At 45.6% G+C, this 19862-nt stretch overlaps 1 protein-coding gene across 1 annotated transcript; it reads left to right on the top strand.

Moving 5' to 3' along the window:
* The first annotated feature begins 12016 nt into the window (after nucleotides 1–12016).
* Nucleotides 12017–17228, top strand: LOC100821807 (jasmonic acid-amido synthetase JAR1). Its single transcript, XM_003567761.4, has 6 exons — nucleotides 12017–12181; nucleotides 12279–12455; nucleotides 14517–14826; nucleotides 14920–15021; nucleotides 15202–16019; nucleotides 16478–17228. Exons 3-6 carry the CDS (start codon nucleotides 14546–14548, stop codon nucleotides 17020–17022), a joined length of 1746 nt encoding a protein of 581 aa, XP_003567809.1. The 5' UTR covers nucleotides 12017–12181; nucleotides 12279–12455; nucleotides 14517–14545; the 3' UTR covers nucleotides 17023–17228.
* Nucleotides 17229–19862: the final 2634 nt, after the last annotated feature.

Raw genomic sequence — 19862 nt, 5'->3', positions numbered from 1 at the left:
TTCGTTCCATAATTATTGTTAAAATATTACATGTATCTAGACGTTTTTTAAGAATAGATATATCCATTTTGAGCAAATTTGAGACAAGAATTATGGAACGCACTGTACAGTATAAGTCTTTTTCACACGTGCACCTATACCGTTTGTAGCTACACAAGAATACGTATACACGGAGCAACAAGGGGAATCTTTTTCGAGCTAATTGAGCTGCAGTAGCATGTATAACATGGTACCACCAGATCCCAGAATACGTACCCCATGTGATCCCGGTTCCATACACACTACACGACAAGATTTGCTACTCCATTCAAGTCTCCGGGCCGTATATACATGTGCACAGGTGCTTACTAAATTGATGGCCAACCAACAAACAAACAAACATGCATCTACTACTGCTCCCCGGCCCGGCCAGCAGGGCTGTTGTTGTTCCATAATGCTGGAGAGATTGCCTGGCTACTGCAGTACTGCTGCCTTAATTTGTACCAGCAACTGGAGCAACTAGATGGTCAGCTCTCTTCTGGAGTAGTATTATTAATCTTGCATCAATTTGTGACGGGCATGTTTAACTTGTAAGCAGGTACGTACGCCGACATGACATGTCCTGTACACAATCAAAGGAGAATTATACTGTGCATCCGTATCGAAAGCTCAGAATTCCGCCTTTCAGCATCTCCTGCCGTCTCGATCTCTCATCCCAATTTCCATCGCTAGATTGTGTAATCCTTGAAAGTGAAGGAAGGATGTAAAACAGTGCAAAGGCATGCAAAGGACAGAGTACAGTACAGAGCCGGCGCCCGTTGCAATCTTCAGGGTTTGGCAATGATATGTGAAATGAGATCGATCGATCCATGGCATGGCACATCAGCTGCTAGCTTTCTTTTCAATGGGGGTCAGGGAGGGCCGGGCTAGCTTATTATCAGGGGTTAGGTTTGCCTTGCCTTTCCGGTCTCTGGAAACGTACTTGGAAAATGATGCTCTTACATATTAGGGTCACTATAGTAGGCCAGCCATGAGTATATCAATCAATCATGTTTCCTTTGAACGAACCACTGGAACATCAACAAAGTGGCCGATGGGGCATCAATGATAAACTTTGATCTCTTGTGGTCAACTCTACAAAGCCATCTCTTCTCTCCCCCTCTCTCTCTAGACCCCTCTCATGAAAAGGATGCTACGCACTGATTTTAAGCTGCTTTTGTCCTCCATTTCATTGTAAACAAAGAAGCAAAGAGAGAGACCACACACACACATATGTGAGTGACAGAGACCTTAGAGGGAGACACACTCGGATTATTTGCATGTGCATCTATGCAACACACGACAGAGAGCCAGAAACCCAACAAGAAGGCCCTGGAAAGAAAAGGTTGATGGTTAATTCTGGCCAAGGACTAATCTCTGCACATGATCAGAAGCACTTAAAACTAAAATTAAACATCACTACTGTTAATAGAGATGTTGAGCTCGATCATATATCGTCCACATTCTACTTTACATATATAGCTAAATAGCTACTACCTCCCATACATATATAACTTACTTGTGTGGCGATATTCTGGTGGTGCATACTCCCTCCATTTCACAAAAATTGACGTATTTTGTTTCGTTAAAACAAGGTTTTGACTAATGAAAACTCTATTGATACATCTTTTTATACATGAAATTTATATCAATGGATTCGTCTTTAAAAATTATTGCTAATGATCATGGTTTAGTATCATATAACTTACATATTAATAGAGTAATTTTTGGTCAAAAGCTTGTCTTAACGAAACGAAATACGCTAACTTTTGTGAAATGGAGGGAGTATGACCGAGCATGCATGCATGCTGTGCATATGCACCAGCTACCTACATTTAACACAGGAGCATGCATGCATGATACACATGAGAACTTAATTACTAGTACATTTAACACAGGAGCATGCATGCATGATACACATGAGAACTTAATTACTAGTACTACATATAGTAATCGAGATTAGGTTAGTGGTTACATATGTGTGTGCTGATTCAGAGGGATGATGCACATATAGTTGGATGGGAGGTTGGCTGAATTGACACTTTGACAGGTAACCGAGGGAAAGGTGAGCACTACTGGTCGATCATGCATCTGAACTGAGATGGGAGTTCCCAATTAAACCGTGTACAAAAATATTTACTCCTATATAAAAAAAATACTCCTTGCAGTTATATAAAAATATATCAGATCAGCGATGGTGGTTTAATTTACCACAGGAGCACATGCTACACAAGTACACATGAGGACTTAATTACTTAGAGTATTAGTACTAGTCGTGAGCTATTAGTGGTTAGAAATTTGTTGATTAATTCGGGGAGATGTTCGTATGCACGATATGATCGATCGAGAGGCCGTTGGCTGAATTGACAGAGAAGGAAGGTAAGCCCCGTGCACACTGGTATGTGAACCGATGAGAGTCTCCAGACCACCATATGAACAAGAAATACTTCTTCAGTCCTATAAAATTATATATATTAGAGCTAGCAGTGACAGGAACAAATTTTGTCGATGGGAATATAAAAGCATGAACGTGCTGGATCCAGATCGTAGTTACGGTTAAGTCTATGTATATGTACAGGGACTTAATGGATGAGAATATTGTTTTTCCTAAAAAATATTTATGGAAGATAGAAATACCTTTGAAAATCAAGATTTTTATGTGGTTTCTTTATAGAAAAGTGCTGCTAACAAAAGACAATCTTGCTAAACGCAATTGGGATGGGTGTAAACAATGTTGTTTTTGCGGATTAGAAGAGACTATCCATCACTTGTTTATATCTTGTCCATATGCTCGTTTTCTATGACGAATTGTTCATGTATCTTTTAATTTGCCACCTCCAACCAATGTCACAAATATGTTTGGGAATTGGTTGAATGGTGTTGATAAAAAACTTAAAGTTCAAATTCGGGTGAGAGTTTCTGCTGTTTGTTGGGCTATTTGGAATGGCCGTAATGATATTGTTTTTAACAAGACTAGAGTGCTTAATTTTTTGCAGGTACTCTACAGGACCACTCACTGGATCCGTTTGTGATCTTATCTACTCCCTGTGGACCAGCGGGAGCTTTTGGTTACTGGGTGCAACCGTCTGGAGACGGTTACTCAGGATATCTTCAGCCGGGGTGGATGGCGGTCCACTAGTAGAATTCTAGCTACATGATGCATAATCATTTTTTATATCTTCTATTCCGGTGGCTGATTTTTGTGTCAACCTTGAGTGACGCGTAAGCTGTATTTTTGTGACATTGAACTTCATAATAAAATGGTTGTGTGCATCGATTGATGCAGAAACCGGGGTTTTCCTCCTTTTCGAAAAAAAAGCTCATGATTTGCATTTAGTTCAATCCTGACATGGGCAAGGCTAAAATTTGTCCAAATATATGTAATATTTCGATACTTAATACGTGACGGAAGAAGTACGGAGTGATACTAGTTGCCTATTGAAGCAGCAACCATGGTTGTCAGTGAACATGCAAAATGGTTAAGTGCGTCTTGGTCATTTTCATAGCACAGCACGAGGTGCGTTTGCGAAGAATTCAAAATTTCCCTTGCAGAAATGACATGAAAATCAATGACATGACGCGGCATGTGCATTAATTTTAAATCATGTCCGCCTCATGTAGATCACCATATATGTCTTGTAGCGTCGTTTCCTTTCCTTTCTGTTTGTCTGTCTCGCGCCTTATTTTTTCTCTAGCAACGGTCGGTCCTCGTTTCTGATGGATCTCGCTTGTTATCTCATTTTTTGTCTCGTCTCCTGACAGTTGTTGTACGGCGCCATATAATCATGTGTCATCCAAATTGATCATTGAGCTAGCTAGCGTGTTCAAGATTTAAAATGATTTTAGGTGGCGCTTTACAATAAGGGCCAGCCCGGCCGTCATGATTAAAAAAACACCACACTCTTTTGGTTTTGTTGGGGTTGGAGACGATCGAGACTGTGACCCGATATTTGACTTTGACCAGATAGCTAGCTGCTTTGTAAACATGTGTTCGCACGGAAAGAAATTAAGAAGTACATGCATATGCAGCTGATGATGTTAATTAATTTGATCCCGATCGCGATCATCTAGGATTAATCAAATTATATCAACAAGTTTATATATGCATGGTTTTGGGGGCACGAGTATGGCGTGTACGTACGTCATGACTATATATAAAAGTAGATATAAGGATCATAGGATAATCATGGTAAAGATAGATTATGCCTAGGTAATTATATCTTTTTGTGATTTTTGTCTTCCCTCTTATCCTCTCGATCATCTCTCTCGCCTCGCGAGAATATAATTAGTTACAAGTGTCGTTTTGAGTGGAACGTTTCGTGGTGCACAAGACGTTGCGTGGGAAAAGGCAGTTGTATTTGGAGCAGCGGCGCGCGTGTTTGTGGTGCCAGGAGCCAGGCCCCTGTTCTCTCGTCTTTCCGCCGGGCGAACTGTGTGCAACTGTCTCATGCAACACACATGCATGCCAGCCCAGGCCGGAGACCTGTGCCCGACTGTCGTGGACCGTCGTGGGGCCCGGATGTCAGAGGCTCGCGGATGTACAGTACAGGGCAGGAAAGGACAGACAGCTCTCGCCTGGAGTGAGTGAGTGAGTGGAGGCCTGCACGGAAACGGAAAGGAGCGGTACACACTTGCAGCGACAGGCGAAAGCTGCTACTAGCATGCAGCAGCGACCGTAGATTAGCCTGGCTCAGTGCAGGTCACAGATCGATGGGTTCACTTGGATCGAGCGGCTGCGGTCCACGTACTCACTCCGACGGTGCAATGCTAATTAAAGTCTGCTTCCTCTGTCCATGACTTTCTATTAATCTACTGCATATCTATGTATAGACGTTTTTTCAATATAGATACATTTATATTTAGATAAATTTAAATCCCTTTGATATGAGACGGAGAAAGGAGACAGCAGATGATGGGGCGGCCGGATCCGCACTAGCAGCAAGCCGATCGATCAATAACCACAAGTTATATATACACCTGAATCTAAAGCCTGAATCAAATAAACCGGAGAAATGGGTGGCGTCAGAATTGAGCTCGATCGCACTGTTGCTCAGGCCGGGCCTGTGATGAAGGAACTTCCACACGCAATAGGCATGCGGATGGCATGCGTGCATGTGGTGTGCCAAACTTGCAGATGTGTACGTACGGGTGTGGAGGATCGGCTGCTATATATGCATGCATGTAATTAAGCAACTACTAGCTCCAGCGTGCTAGCTTTCGTACTGTGCCCGGCCGAATCGATCGACGAGACGACCGCCCACTTTCACCTACGTACGTATATATGCGCTGCCAACTGCCGCTGGATATCGATCGCTTTGGCTTTTTCGGTTTTCCCCTTCCTCGATCGATCTCTTCCCCGATCTTCCCTAGCTTGGCTTCGATCGATCTCTCCGAGGCAAAAAGAACCAACGTGACATGAGAATAATGCACGTGAACGAACGAGACTATGAGAGCTAAAGCTAGCTATCTCTCCAAGTTCGGACGACGACTGGAAATTAAAGTAACTTTTTGCTAAATTTGGTCTCCGATCGATCAATAACTAAAAGATGAATATTGCAAGTATAAAGAGACGATCGAGTAGATCTTCGTCGGATCGGAAGGCTATATATATCAATGTCATCGATAGAGAAAATAGCTAAATTAAACACGATGAAGAGTTGTCCACTACTACAAAAATGTTTATCAGTAACGGTCAAAAATGGCTACCGGTAACGGGCAGACCGCCCGTCACTAACTTCCTGCCAGTAATGTGGGGTACATCAATGACGGACGGTCAGCCCGTTGCTGATGTTATGCACATCAGTGGCGGGCCTTGTAGTGACCGACACTGATATCATTTTTCACATTAAAAAAAACCTGGGCATTGGCCCCGCCCGCACGTTCCCATTGCCATGCCCATGCCGCAGGAGCAAGCATCCCTGCTCGTTCCCCGTCGCCGGCATCTGCAGGCAGCCCAAAACTCGGAGATCTCCCCGGCCAACAACGAATTGATGAATAGAGACAATCGAACACACAACATGGACACAAATCAGATCAAGAACCCTAGCTTGGACACAAATCAGATCAAGAAATATGGCATTGCTTCACATCAAGATCCAAAAATTGGATGAAACAAAAGGAAAAAAAGAACCCTAACTAGTCCCGAACGCAACCCACTGCAGCCCAAACCTAACCCATGCCGTCGCTAGCTGGAGACGCCGCCGCTCGCTGCAGACGCCGCCGCCGCCGCTCGCTCACTGAAGAAACCGAGAGTGAGAGAAATTCGAGAGAGGGAGAGACTAACCAACAGCGCGCGGGGTCGGGGGCGCTTGATCCGGCGGCGCCGGTGGACGGCGAGGACGGAGCCGCGCGCGACGGCGGCTAGAGACGGCGGCTGGCGGCAGCGCAGGAAAGAGATAACAGGCGGAGGGAGGGAGAGAGGAGATCGGGGGAGGAAGAGGAGATCGGGGAAGGCCGGATCCGGCGGCTCGTGTAGAAGATAAGGGGGAGAGGAGGGGGTTGCTCGGGAGTGGAGAAGAAGGGGGAGAGGAGAGGGTCGCTCGGCAGTGGAGAAAAGAGAGAGAGAAGTGAGGGAGATCTAGAGGAGAGCAGAGGGAGTTGGGTGCCGGCGGGGCTGAGGGAGGAAATAGAGGGAGAGAGGAGAGCTGGGGGGAGGGGGTATTTTATACCTCCCCCTCAAACCCTAAAAATGCTGGGCCGGCCCATTAAAAAGCGGGCCACTGATGTGTGTTTTGGTTAATTTTACGTTTTTTCAGACGTGGATAGTGACGGGCTTTTCTTACCCGTCGCTGATGAGGGTTCATCAGTGACGGGCGCGGTACGCCCGCCACTGATGAGGGGTCATCAGTGAGACGGGTTTTATGTGCCCGTCATTGATCCGTCACTGATGAGGGTTCATCAGTGATCAGTGATGAGCACGCGACCGTCACTGATGACCACTCATCAGTGACGAGCGTTGGTGACGGACGCGAAGGCCCGTCACTGATGACTCGTCACATATACACTGTTTCGTAGCATTGTTCTAACAACGGAAGTATTCATTGTTTTCCCTGGTCCAGCTGTGATGCGTGTGCGCGTGTGTGTCCCCACTAGCTTAGCTGCTGCCCGTAAGGAGAAAGTAACACCGAGTACGTACCAAGTAGTTGCAGTACCGTTTGTGGTGGTGGCTAGCTTAGGCAGGTACGTGCACATATATACTTAGTGGAGGACGAAAAGATGGCACTCGTTGTACGTACGTGTTTATGGAAAATGACCGGCTGATCCTAGCCAGTGGCCACTTTTCCCAGAGGGGAAAAAACTATCGATCATGCACGGTACATCGTCGAATAACCGGTGTCGATGCACGGTAATTTCTTCTTCTCTTCTCATCTTGCTAGCTAGCTAAACAAAACATAAAACACGATCCCTAACTAACCCATAAGTTCGTGGCCATACCTCCTTGAAGTTCTCTCGCGCTTGGTTTTGGCAATGGGTGTGCATGCTCCTCTCTTCGGCCTCTTCTAGGGTGCTTCTCAATGGTGCCCTTGGACCAAGGATACCGCATGCGAGAGGCCTGCGTCAGGGTGACCCGCTCCCCCCATACTCTTCATCATCGCCATTGACCCCCTTCACCACATCCTCCGGCGCGCGGCGGAGCGGGGTATCCTCGCTCCTTTCCAAGGCTCTTTCGTCCGGGTTCGCGTGTCGCTTTATGCGGATGACACGGGGATTTTCACCTCCCCGAACGCTCAGGATCTAGGGGCGATCCACCGTCTCCTGAACATCTTCGGCGATGCGTCGGGGCTCCGCACCAACCTCGATAAGTCGGAGCTCTTCCCGATCGGCTGTGATGATGCTACCACGGCTGCGACTCTCAGGGCCGGCGAAGCGTGGGCACTTCCCTTGCACCTACTTGGGACTCCCTCTCAATCCAACGAGGCTCAAGGCAGTGGCTTTCCAGCCTTTGGTGGACAAGGTGGGCTCGCGGCTTGTGGGATGGCGCGGGGCTCACTTCACTCGGGCCGGGCGGGTCGTCCTCGCCAAATCCGTCCTTGCTGCCATGGTCAAGTACCATCTCACAGCGTTCAACATCCCTGCTTGGGCCTTGCGGAGAATCAACAAGATAATGTGCTCCTTCATCTGGGCACGCTGGCATCGCCCGAGCAACACTACGCCCTCCCTCCCCTTAGTGAACTGGAGCTCCATTTGTCGGCCGAGAGGCCTGGGCAGCCTTGGGGTCCCGGACCTCGCCCGGTTCGGCCGTGCCCTACGCCAGCGGTGGCTATGGTTCGCTTGGGCCGACAGGGGCAGGCCTTGGGTGGGCCTCCCCATTCCCTGCGATGCAACCGACCGTGCTCTCTTCCTGGCCTCGACGACGATCCAAATCGGCGACGGGAACACTGCCCTCTTCTGGCATGACGCATGGCTGCCTGATGGCTCCACGCCTTGTAAACGATGGCCCGGTCTCTTTCACATTGCTACGAGAAAGCATCGCTCCATTCGTAAGGAGCTCTCCTCCAACAATTGGGTCCTTGCGCTGCTCAAAATTGCCACTCCGCAGCAGATCTCGGACTTCGTGGAGCTCTGGACCGTTCTCCAAGGAGTCAATCTCAATGGTCAGCCGGACGGCATCCGCTGGAAGTGGACTACCTTTGGCACTTACACGTCCGCCTCTGCTTACCGGACGCAGTTCTTTGGTTCTTCCCCCCCTTCTCCACGGCGAAGGTCTAGCAGGCGCAGGCGGAGCCAAAATGCAGATTCTTCGCCTGGACCGTGGCTCATGGGAAAATTCTTACGGCGGACAACCTTGCGACGAGACAATGGCCCCACAACCCGATCTGCCAGCTTTGCCGCATACACCCGGAGACGATCCCCCACATCTGTCATGACTGCTCTTTCTTCCGTGAGGTGTGGGGGCTTATTCAGAACTGGAGCCGGGCCGCGCCCACCCCCTTGCCTACGACTGGCCCTCTCAACGAGTTTTGGGATGGCATCTCCATTGGGCTCCCCAAACGCGCTAGAAGAGAACTCAACGGCCGACTCATCTACACTTGGTGGGGGATCTGGAAGGAATGCAACAAAAGAACCTTCAGGGGGATGGCGATGACGGCTCTTCAGGTCACCCACCTTGTTTGGGAGGATTGCCGCGAGAGAATCAGAGCGTCCTGGCCTTTTTTCCTTCTTTTTTAGTTTTTTTCTCTGTTGGGGATCACTCTCTGATCCCCACCCTGTACGGTTCTCCTCTTTAATCGAACGACGGAAACCGTCCTTTTCTAAAGGCAAAAACTAAACCCATAAGTAAACTGTTACCGTCTCTCTATACGATATAGGCATCCGTGGATCAAATGCGCACTTAAGTAAGTAAATTAGAGCAAGCTAGCAAATACCAACAGGAAGAGCACACGAAACTGTAGCAATAGCTGTTTCGTGTGGCAAACTAGAAAGGGGATGTTCAGCAACAGAAGTAGGCAAGCCCCTAATCTGGTCGCTCCAGAACAACATGTACGTACGTATTAACTGCAAAAACAGGCCGGGCAGAGAATGACATCGATCCGACGGCCGGTACATATCTGCCTCTCTCTCACACATGTACATCCTGCGAGTTAGTTCCATATATACACGTGCACGACACAATTGATCTGGAGGAACCGGCCGGCCGGCCGGCCGGCAAAGTACTGCTGACGCAGATGTGCATGCTCCGATATATACACACGATTTAATTTATGCATATGCAACGACGGTTGCTGTTCACGAAGATCCGATGAAACCGACGTTGCACTAGCACGTGGAGTCATGGATGTATACTTACTTGCTCGGATCCTAAATTGTTGTCGAAATATTACATGTATTTAAACATTTTTTAAGAATAGATACATCCATATTTAGATAAATTTGAGTAAAGAATTTAGGATCAGAGGGAGTACATTTGATTTTTCTTCTTCTTGTTATGTATTCTTGCACATCAGCAGCAAGAACAAAGAAACTTTTCGCAAAATAAAAGAGCAATAACAAAGAAACACAATTGAAAAGCAAGGCATTACATTGACTGTATACGAGGCCCTCACGCATCCCTAGGTAGGTTGAATATTGAACTATTTTAACATGAGGCCCGTCACTTATTTAATTCACTAAATGATTAAATCTTCAGTAGCTCAACATTTGCCCAAGCATAGATCACGCAGATGCTCCGCATCACATTTGTCAAACTTTGCTCGTGGAGAACACACATGTATGTCCGCACCGCAAAAATACAACAATCGATGACATGGAGATAAACACGAGATGCAGTGACACCATCATTGAGCCAAATAGAGGAAGGAGACAGGGAGCAGTCCACACCGTGTATCTCTACTCCCTTCTCAGCACTTATCGATGCAACTACGCACCGAACATGTGTGCATGCAGTCTACGCACCGAACACACGTGTGGGACCATGGGGGCAGATGCATAATCGCGTGATCTCATCCCTTCCGGGTGGCAACAAGCAACCCCGGTGTATCCCGAAGATACACAAGTAAAAAAAAGACATCAAATATAAATGACCAATATTAATGCACGAACCATTTATGAACATAAATATTTCCCAAAGATACACAAAAAGATAAGGATATCACACATAAATAAAAAGATATCAACTTTAAATGAAGTAAATTGATGCAGAACCATTTATATATAGACATAAATATTTCCCAAAGATACACAAAAAGATAAAGATGCCACACATAAATAAAAGATATCAACAGTAAATGACCAAAATTGACGCACAAACCATTTATGAACATCAATATTTTCCAAAGATATGCAGAAAAGATAAGGATAAAGATATCAACGGTAAATGACCAAAATTGACGCACAAACCATTTATGAACATCAATATTTTCCAAAGATGTGCAGAAAAGATAAGCATACCATCCACTCATTACATCCATCAATTAAATGGCTAAATCCCCAATAGCCCAAAATCAACGGTTGCCTGATTACTTCCCCGGGTGCCGATGACACGTGTACGGTCATCATCAACCCAGAAGAAAGGGGAAACGTGCCATCGTTAGGCAGTCAGAGAGCGAGAGTGAGAGAGATACATGTATCAATCGCTTATTAGATTCACTAAATGATTAAATCTTCAATAGCTCAACATTTGCCCAAGCATAGATCACACAGATGCACCGCTTCACATTTGTAAATCTCTGCCCGTGTAGAACATACAAGTATGTCCACACCGCAAAAATAGAACAACCGGTGACATGGAGATATATAAACACGAGATGCGGTGACACCATCATCAAGTCAAATAGAGGAAGGAGACACAGGGAGCAGTCCACACCGTGTATCTTTACTCCCTTCTCGACACTTATCGGTGCAACTACCCACCGAACAGGTGTGCATGCAGTCTACAAACCGAACACGTGTGCGTGCAGTCTACGCACCGAACACATGTGTGGGAACGTGGGGGCAGGTGCGTAATCGCGTGATCTCATCCCTTCCGGGTGCAACTAGCAGCCCTCGTGTATCCCGAAGATACACAAATAAAAAAAAATCAAATATAAATGACCAATTAATGCACAAACCATTTATGAACATAAATATTTTCCCAAAGATATACAGAAAAAGACAAGGATATCACACATAAATAAAAAGATATCAACATTAAATCCCAAGAAGCAAATTGATGCAGAACCATTTATGGACATAAAAATTTCCCAAAGATACAAAAAAAGATAAGGATATCTATCACACATAAATAAAAAAGATATCAACTTTAAATGACCAAAATTGATTCAGAAACCATTTATGAACATCAATATTTTCCAAAGATTCACAGAAAAGATAAGCATGCCACCAACTCATTACATCCATCAATTAAATGGCTACAAATCCCCAGCAGCCCAAAAATCAACGGTTGCCAGTCTACTTCCCCAGGCGCCGGTGACACGTGTACGGCCGTCGTCAGCCCAGAGAAACGGAAGGAAGATGCTACAGCGGTTGGCATCGGGACAAACGGCCATCGTCAGGCAGTCAGAGAGCGAGAGTGAGATAGAGAGAGAGAGAGAGCAGAGAGGCAGGAGGCGCTCGTCTCGCCCCCTTCCCCGGGCGGACGCTCCTGCCTACAAAAGGCGGCAGGAGCCCGCGGCGCATCCATCCATTATTCGCTTCAGGGGAGTTTGCGAGCCCCGACGGAGAGAAGGTAGGAGGAGAGAAAGAGAGAGCCCGTGTTTGTTTGTTTGTTTGTTTGTTTGTTTCCGGTGAGACTCATCAAATCCAATCCCCGTCCTGTTGTGTAGCGTGACCTTCTTCTTGGCTGGGTTGTTGGTTGGTTCCGGGCTGCTCTGCCGGCCCCGCCTCCGTCGTCTAGCGGAGCCTCTTCTTCTTCCTCCTCCTGCCTCCGGGGACCGACCGGCGGCGGCGCGGAGGGACCGACGGCGGAGGTCGCTTTTCCCGTGCCCATCCTCGGATCACTGGTCAGTCACTCATCCTCTGCCTCCTCTCTCCTCTGTGGCGTGCTTTGCTGTTGCTGTGGGGAATTATTTGGGGGAACTGTTCGTTCTTTGTTTCGGGGACAGCCGGATTCGTCCGTCGGGGATTCCCGCCGGCCTGCTGCCATCGAGGGGATTCTGCCTTTGCCCCGGGGATATACTTCGTAAAGCCGGGGGGGATTTTGTTCTGCGAGCGGGTAAAATAAATAGTGTTTCTGATACGCTCCTCTGCGAATATACCCGCGTAAAAAGGCTTGATTTGGATTTGGATTTGGATTTTTTGGGGGGAGAAAAGCGTGGCGATTTCGTGAGCAGCTCCTGGTTTCTTCCTTCTCTGTTGCCCGGACAGAGGGATTTGATTCTTCTCCCAAAACACACAAACTCGAATTTTTTTCAGAGGATTTGCTTGCTCGTCAGCTCCTGCTGCGAGCTACGAGCGACCTTCTAGACGATTTCCCGCTCGGTTTCTGTCGGCGGCGAGAAGCTTCCGCCGAGAATCCGCGGCCGGTCAACCAGCTCCTACCATAAGTCTCCAATTCAAAGGACGGGTTGACTCGCGCCACGCATGATTCGCCGTCCCGCCCTGCTGCTCGCCCGTGGTTTACGATTCAGACTTTCAGAGCATACATGTTCTTAGACTTCTTTCCCCTTTTGCTCCGGCTAGGTTCATTCAGGGAGCAAGCAGGTTCTGAAGGCCTTCTCTTCTTTTCTCCCTCCCCAAGTTCATCATACATACTCCTCGCATGCAACCATTTCGGCACTGTTTGTTGGGCGCCTGCAGGGCAGAGGCACACATTTTTATCATCATCTTCCATCCACCATGTGGCAAGTTTGTTTTTCTTCAGTTGGCATGTCGAGCTGCTTTCCCATTTTTAGGTATTACTAGGTCCATGTCGTGTCACATTTACTCACCCTCCTTTCGTCCCTTGTTGATTCCTGTCTAGTCCATCCGGGAATGCTCATATGCCTTGTCTGTCTGTCTATCTTTCCTCTTCTTCTTTTTTCTGCTCACATCACACTCTGTTCTAGCAGGATTTTTTTTTCTGTCACTGCTTGAATTACCTGCCAAATCGGCAGTTCTTTTGTTTCATGGGATCGTACTGGTGTGTGATTCGTCATAGTATTTCACAAGAAGGAACACTTCTGTATGGCCTAGAGGCTTGCGTAGAACATTCACTATATAAGGACACTGCTAGAGTGGTAGAAACTATTGCTGTCCTGGGCACTCATCACTGATAGAGTAGCAGAGGCTGCCTGTATGTTATGTACCCACAAAAGGAAAATCATACCTAGGAGGTTTTGCTCTGTTATGAACAGCTAGTGCACTGCATTTTTTTCCTCTCAAGGGGGCTGTTTTCTAGTTTTGTTGGTATATTCATCATGAAAGGGGTTTCCTCTGTTTTTTTCTTTCAAACAAATAAGAACGGAAAAGGCTTCCTACTGGTATTTCCTATCAGTACAGTTAAGCACCTGCTGGCGTTTCCTGTCAGCATATGTGTAGCTTTCATAGATTGTCTTATGTCACAATTCTTGGCTTGGTGGTATCTATGGTGCAAAAAGTGAGCATCAATGCCTTCCTTTGTTGTGATTCTGAATTATTACATTAATAAACGTTGTGTCGAAAAGTAAAAGCTGAATTTTCTTATATCTATCGATGTTTCCACAGGTGGTTTGTAAAGTGTCCTGTTGTTCCATGTTTCTTGACTTTAGTAGGGGACTATTGTCATGTTCTTTCTCAATCCCCCTTCATCATCTGGACATGCAACCTCGTGCTTTTCATTGGAAGATTAGTGCGATTTAGCCAGATATTCTGTCGGTGATAAAGTTCTGCACCCTTCCAAGATTTTCTTACCATTGTGATGCCAACCCAGTTGCACCGCTGGTTCTTGGTTTCCAGCTCAGTTAGTAGTTATAGATCACAAATTTTTTTGACGCTGCTATCTTTTAACTCTCTAGCACTTGAACTAAATTCACAACACGGCCTTTAGATTTTCTCCTACAATTAGCTCACAGATTTGTTTGCTTTGGTTCCTCTTCCCATGCCAGGTGATAAAGCCAAGATTCTGCCAGTACAAATGACGATCTGTAGCTGTGAAGAGACTATCAATGAGTTTGAGATGTTAACGCGTGATGCTGGACGCGTGCAGCAAGATACACTGAAAAAGATCCTTGAGGTGAATGCCGATGCTGATTACCTGAGGCACTTTGGCCTTGACGGGAGGACTGATGCCGAGAGCTACAAATCTTGCATCCCACTTTGTGTGCACAGCGAAGTTGAACCTTTTATCCAGAGGGTTGCTGATGGTGATAGCCCAAGAGCACTCACTGGGAAGCCCATCACCTCCCTCTCACTCAGGTACTCATTGCCTTCAAATGTATTGTCACGTCGTTTCTAATGAAAGTATATCTGTATATGTCAGCAACCTTGTTTTTCTGTGTTTTCATGCAGTTCTGGTACAACGCAGGGAAAGCCTAAGTTCCTGCCATTTAATGATGAATTGCTAGAGACCACACTTCAAATATTCCGTACTTCTTACGCATTTAGGAACCGGTAAGGAGCTCCATTTTGTTATTATGCTGAAGTATAAGTGTATAACCAAATGTACAACTAACCTTGCTGACCAGGTTCTACATAAATTTATGCTGTGTACGATTACATTGTTGCTTGGTCTCTGAATTTCTTACACTGCATCCCAGCTTTTTATAATAACAATTTGTTTTGTGATTACAGTGAATACCCTATTAGCAATGGAAAGGCCTTGCAGTTTGTTTATGGTAGCAAGCAAGTTTTAACAAAGGGTGGCATCCTTGCTACCACTGCAACAACAAACTTGTACCGTAGTCAGCGCTACAAGGAAGGAATGAAGGACATCCGTTCCCAGTGCTGCAGCCCTGATGAAGTTATCTTTGGCCCTGACTTCCATCAGTCCTTATATTGTCACTTGCTCTGTGGGTTAATATACTCCGATGAGGTCTATTCTGTGTCCTCAACATTTGCTCACAGTTTAGTGCATGCATTCCAAACAATGGAGGAGGTTTGGGAGGACCTATGTGCTGACATAAGAGATGGTGTTCTCTCGAAGAAAGTCACAGCACCATCAATTCGTGAAGCTATGTCAAAAATCCTGAAGCCCAACCCTGAGCTTGCTGACTCGATCCACAAGAAGTGTGTGGGTTTGAGCAATTGGTATGGTATGATCCCAGCACTGTGGCCAAACGCAAAGTACGTGTATGGCATCATGACAGGATCCATGGAGCCTTATCTGAAGAAATTAAGGCATTATGCTGGGCCCTTGCCGCTGATAAGTGCTGACTACGGTGCATCTGAAGGATGGGTTGGCTCTAATATAGACCCCACATTGCCACCTGAGCAGGTGACATATGCTGTTCTCCCACAGACTGGATATTTTGAGTTCATTCCTTTGGAGAAACCTACAGGGGAGGAGATGGAGAACAGTGCAGCTATTCATTACATAGAGTCAGAACCTGTTGGCTTGACAGACGTAGAGGTTGGCAAAATCTATGAAGTCGTGATAACTAACTTTGCAGGTACATTCCTTACGTTATCTTTTAACAATTAGCAGAAGTATTTACTTCAAAAAAAAGTTATCAAAAGCATCTAGTGGTTCTCGCAGTATATAATTTCCAGCGAAAACACAAGTTGCTGAACCATAGCATGAGCGCTTCTAGAACTGAAAACAGAAAAGTACAGTTGCTGTATACGTTTCTGGATTAGCATCAAACAGTACAAACCAGCCATAGTTGCCTAATCTTTATTTATTTGGACGTACCAGACTCACCTATCACATCACCATCATTTATTAGTTCAGCTAGTACATATCTATTGCAAGCAACTTCAGACACTGCAAATTGTAAACCGTGGTGTAGTTTTTCTTTTTCATTTTATGTATGGCATATAATTTGCTTGTTAAGTTGTTGCAGAAAATAAGTCATATCTCTGTATACTATTGTCTATTACAACCCCCTTTTGGACTATGTTGCTGTAGGCCTATACCGTTACAGGCTAGGGGACATCGTGAAGATAGCTGGCTTCCACAACGCAACACCTGAGCTCCAGTTCATCTGCCGCAGAAGCCTAGTGCTGAGCATCAACATCGACAAGAACACTGAGAAGGACCTCCAGCTGGCTGTTGAGGAGGCGGCAAAACTCCTGGAAGGGGAGAAGCTCGAAATCGTGGATTTCACAAGCATCGTGGAACGGTCGAGCGATCCTGGTCGCTACGTGATCTTCTGGGAGCTGAGCTCTGACGCCAGCGATGAGGTCCTCAGCAGCTGTGCAAACGCCCTGGATCTAGCCTTCATTGACGCTGGCTACATGGGTTCAAGGAAGATCAAAACCATCGGCCCCCTCGAGCTCCGGATACTCAAGAAGGGGACCTTCAAGGAGATCCTGGTCCACTTCCTGAGCCTCGGCGGCGCGGTGAGCCAGTTCAAGACGCCTCGGTTCGTGAACCCATCCAACAGCAGGGTCCTGCATATACTGAATAGGAATGTCGTGCAGAGTTACTTCAGCACTGCCTATGGGCTATGACAGAAGCAAAATAATGAAAGAAAAGAAAAACTGCTGCTAGTAGGCGCATGTAATTACCTTGGTTTCTTTCCTTTTCCTGTCCCATTTAGTCTCCTGAAGATGGAAAATGTTCGTTCTAGTCTGTTGGAATAAAACTCTGTTTCTCATGGCTGTAGCAAAAGGTAATTAATTGAAGGATGGAAATAGCAGAAATCTACTACCGTTTACCTCTTTTGTGCATTGCATACATAAGTATATTGCAAAGTAAACCCAGCAACATGTTGCTAGAAACTAGGGCTGGTGAATTATATATGTGGTGTTCTTCGACAACACTTGAACAGCCCAGGTCAGTTCGTCTCTGCCTCAGTCAGTCAGACATAAACCTGCAGCAGCAGAATCAATTTCATTCAACATTCAGAACAGTCTACCTCATAATGTAAAACACAACAACGCCAGTAATAACAGCGGTGAATACAAAACGGAAGGAAGAACAATTTAGGCCGAGGAGTGAATTGGAGTGAATTGCAAGTGACCTGGAGTCCTATAAATATAGCAATGGTAAATTCAAGGTGGAATAATCCTCTGTACTTGGCAATAAGTATAGCGTTTCTGGCTGCAGCTTACACATGCACATGCAGTGTGCCATGAGGATGCTAGGTGAATCCGCAAAAAAAAAAAGATTTGTCTTTTCTTTCTGATCTCTGTTAAGTCTGCATACTTGTTTTTTAGCGGATACAAAAAGTTCGACTTTCTTCGTGCCATGGTACACTGGGCCGCTTATCCAGTAAAGTCTAGGCCCACAATAATCGCCCCGCGAGTTCTTTCTTTCCCCCCCTTCTGTATGGGTTGGGCTGCAACATGGCCCTGATGGGCCCAGCTAAGGGAAGGTCCGCGTGCTCTCCTCCGACCGTGCTGGTCTGGTCATTCTTTTCCCTTCTTATTACCAGAAAAAAAATTCGCTAAAAAAAAACCCAGAAAAAAAACATCGCCTTCCAAAGCCATTTCTCATTACTGTATATTTTTTAATGGGGAGACCGGGAGAAATTATATTACCAGAAACAAAGTAATCATCATTACAGTCCTGGATGATCAGGGCCGAGATAGGTTCAGGCTAATCTTGACTTGTTTCTGAGTAATGTCGGTCTGAGTTTCTCTTCGGTTCAGCTGCCTTCTAACTGTCTTCACCTTAAGAGCCACGGGCCATCACCTTATTAAAACAAAAAATGCAAATGCAAGAATAAAATACCTCTCAAGCAAAATAGATTCTCCTCCTTCTCCTCTATGTAACCACCAGCCTGCAGAAAGTTCAGAAGCAGCAGTAGGAGTATAGTATAGTTAACAGCTGGTGTGTCATTGGTCAGACAATCATGTCTGTTAATTAAACATTTGGCATACTTTGAGTCGAATTTAGAAATAAAGAAACAGAGGACCGAGTGTGTTGTATCGATTGATGCAGAGACGGGAGGTTTCCTTTCCTTCTTTCTACCGAAAAAGATGTCTGAAACGAAGACAAAAATAATGTTTTATCGTTTGGCTGGCACTGTTCAGTACAATCAGAATCCGCCGATAAATTAGACTCCACTACAGCAACGCATGTGAGATATGCTATATGCATCGATGGATCGTTTGGTGCGGCGTTGCCATTGGAATGCAAATAAAAGGCTATAGCGGCGAGTAATTAAAGTTGGACTTTCTTGGGGCCGGAATAATAAACAGCCAAACATGAACAGGAAGAAGAAGGAGAATCTCATGTGTGGCAAACAGGCAATTGCCATCTGCCGGCTCACCTTTTTTCCTGAAAGCCTGTCTGTGGTTGACGATGGGGTTAGGTGTGGTACTGCATTGCTGCATGCTGCTCTCCTTACAAATAATTATAATCAGAATTAGGTGCCTCTTGCTTCGCTGTTCCTCGTCAGACACATATGCTTCAGACAGACAGAGAGACAGTTAATTTCTTGACATCTTGGCCGGGCTGGAACTTGAACCAGTGGTTAGTTGCTTATTAGTATTATATATATACGAACTTAGATTGAGGTAAGTAGTATATTGTAGTAGTACATGTATGTTTTAGGCTCTTGTCAGTTGTCAGCTGAAGACTTGAAGACTAAAACGTCCTGTACTGAAATTTGATGCTAAGCTTTGTTTGGTTCCCGGCAGAGATATCGGTCGAATGCAGGATTGCAGAGGCATCAGTTGTTATAAGCGCAGGCAGCGGCGGACCACATGCGTGGTTGTTGTTTAAAGCATGCATGCTTGTGTTTTAGGTCCATGAAGTTGTCTGCTTTTCCCTGTCTCGTTGACAAAAATGATTGCTTCCATTATACTACTACTGGTACTACTCATGTCATGACTGATTGGTAGTAGCTGGTATTATTGGAGTGCATGATTTATGAAGTGTAGTTCTATAAAGGGTAGGGCAATTCAAGCCAGGATTTGTATAAATTTTTTAAATGTAATTTTTAGTGAGGGGATATAAGTTCGTGCTCGAAAACAAGTGTAGCCCTCGTTTATGTGGCAGTGGTGGTGTCGATATCGATCTCGAGAACCGGACATGTTTTGAATGGTATGCGGAGACCGTTTTATATGTTTGACAATAACAAAAATATCGAGTTTGATGCCACGTGTGTATGTCTTTCAAAGATAATCGGGTTTTTTTTCATATGTAGGCGACTTGTCCAATGAAAACTATGTCAATCTCAAAGTTTGGTGACTCCCGTTTATTCAGCGAATTGTATTTTATTCTACGTTACATTATACTAGGTGTTTTGAAAGCCGGGACCAAAAATAATGAAATATCTTAAAGGATACACCGGCTATAAATTCTTTATCTACCCACGGCCACTAACCACTGCTACTAATTT

This window comes from Brachypodium distachyon, chromosome 2, assembly GCF_000005505.3.
Source record: "Brachypodium distachyon strain Bd21 chromosome 2, Brachypodium_distachyon_v3.0, whole genome shotgun sequence".
In the NCBI taxonomy this organism is placed as follows: domain Eukaryota; kingdom Viridiplantae; phylum Streptophyta; class Magnoliopsida; order Poales; family Poaceae; genus Brachypodium; species Brachypodium distachyon.
This window is presented reverse-complemented; position numbering and strand designations above follow the sequence as displayed.

Excerpts from the sequence above, each read along its gene's own strand:
- LOC100821807 (XM_003567761.4), top strand. The coding sequence starts at position 14,546 with ATGACGATCTGTAGCTGTGAAGAGACTATCAATGAGTTTGAGATGTTA. Across the intron at positions 14,827-14,919 it reads ATCACCTCCCTCTCACTCAG|TTCTGGTACAACGCAGGGAA; the intron begins GTACTCATTGCC and ends GTTTTCATGCAG. Across the intron at positions 15,022-15,201 it reads TCTTACGCATTTAGGAACCG|TGAATACCCTATTAGCAATG; the intron begins GTAAGGAGCTCC and ends TTGTGATTACAG.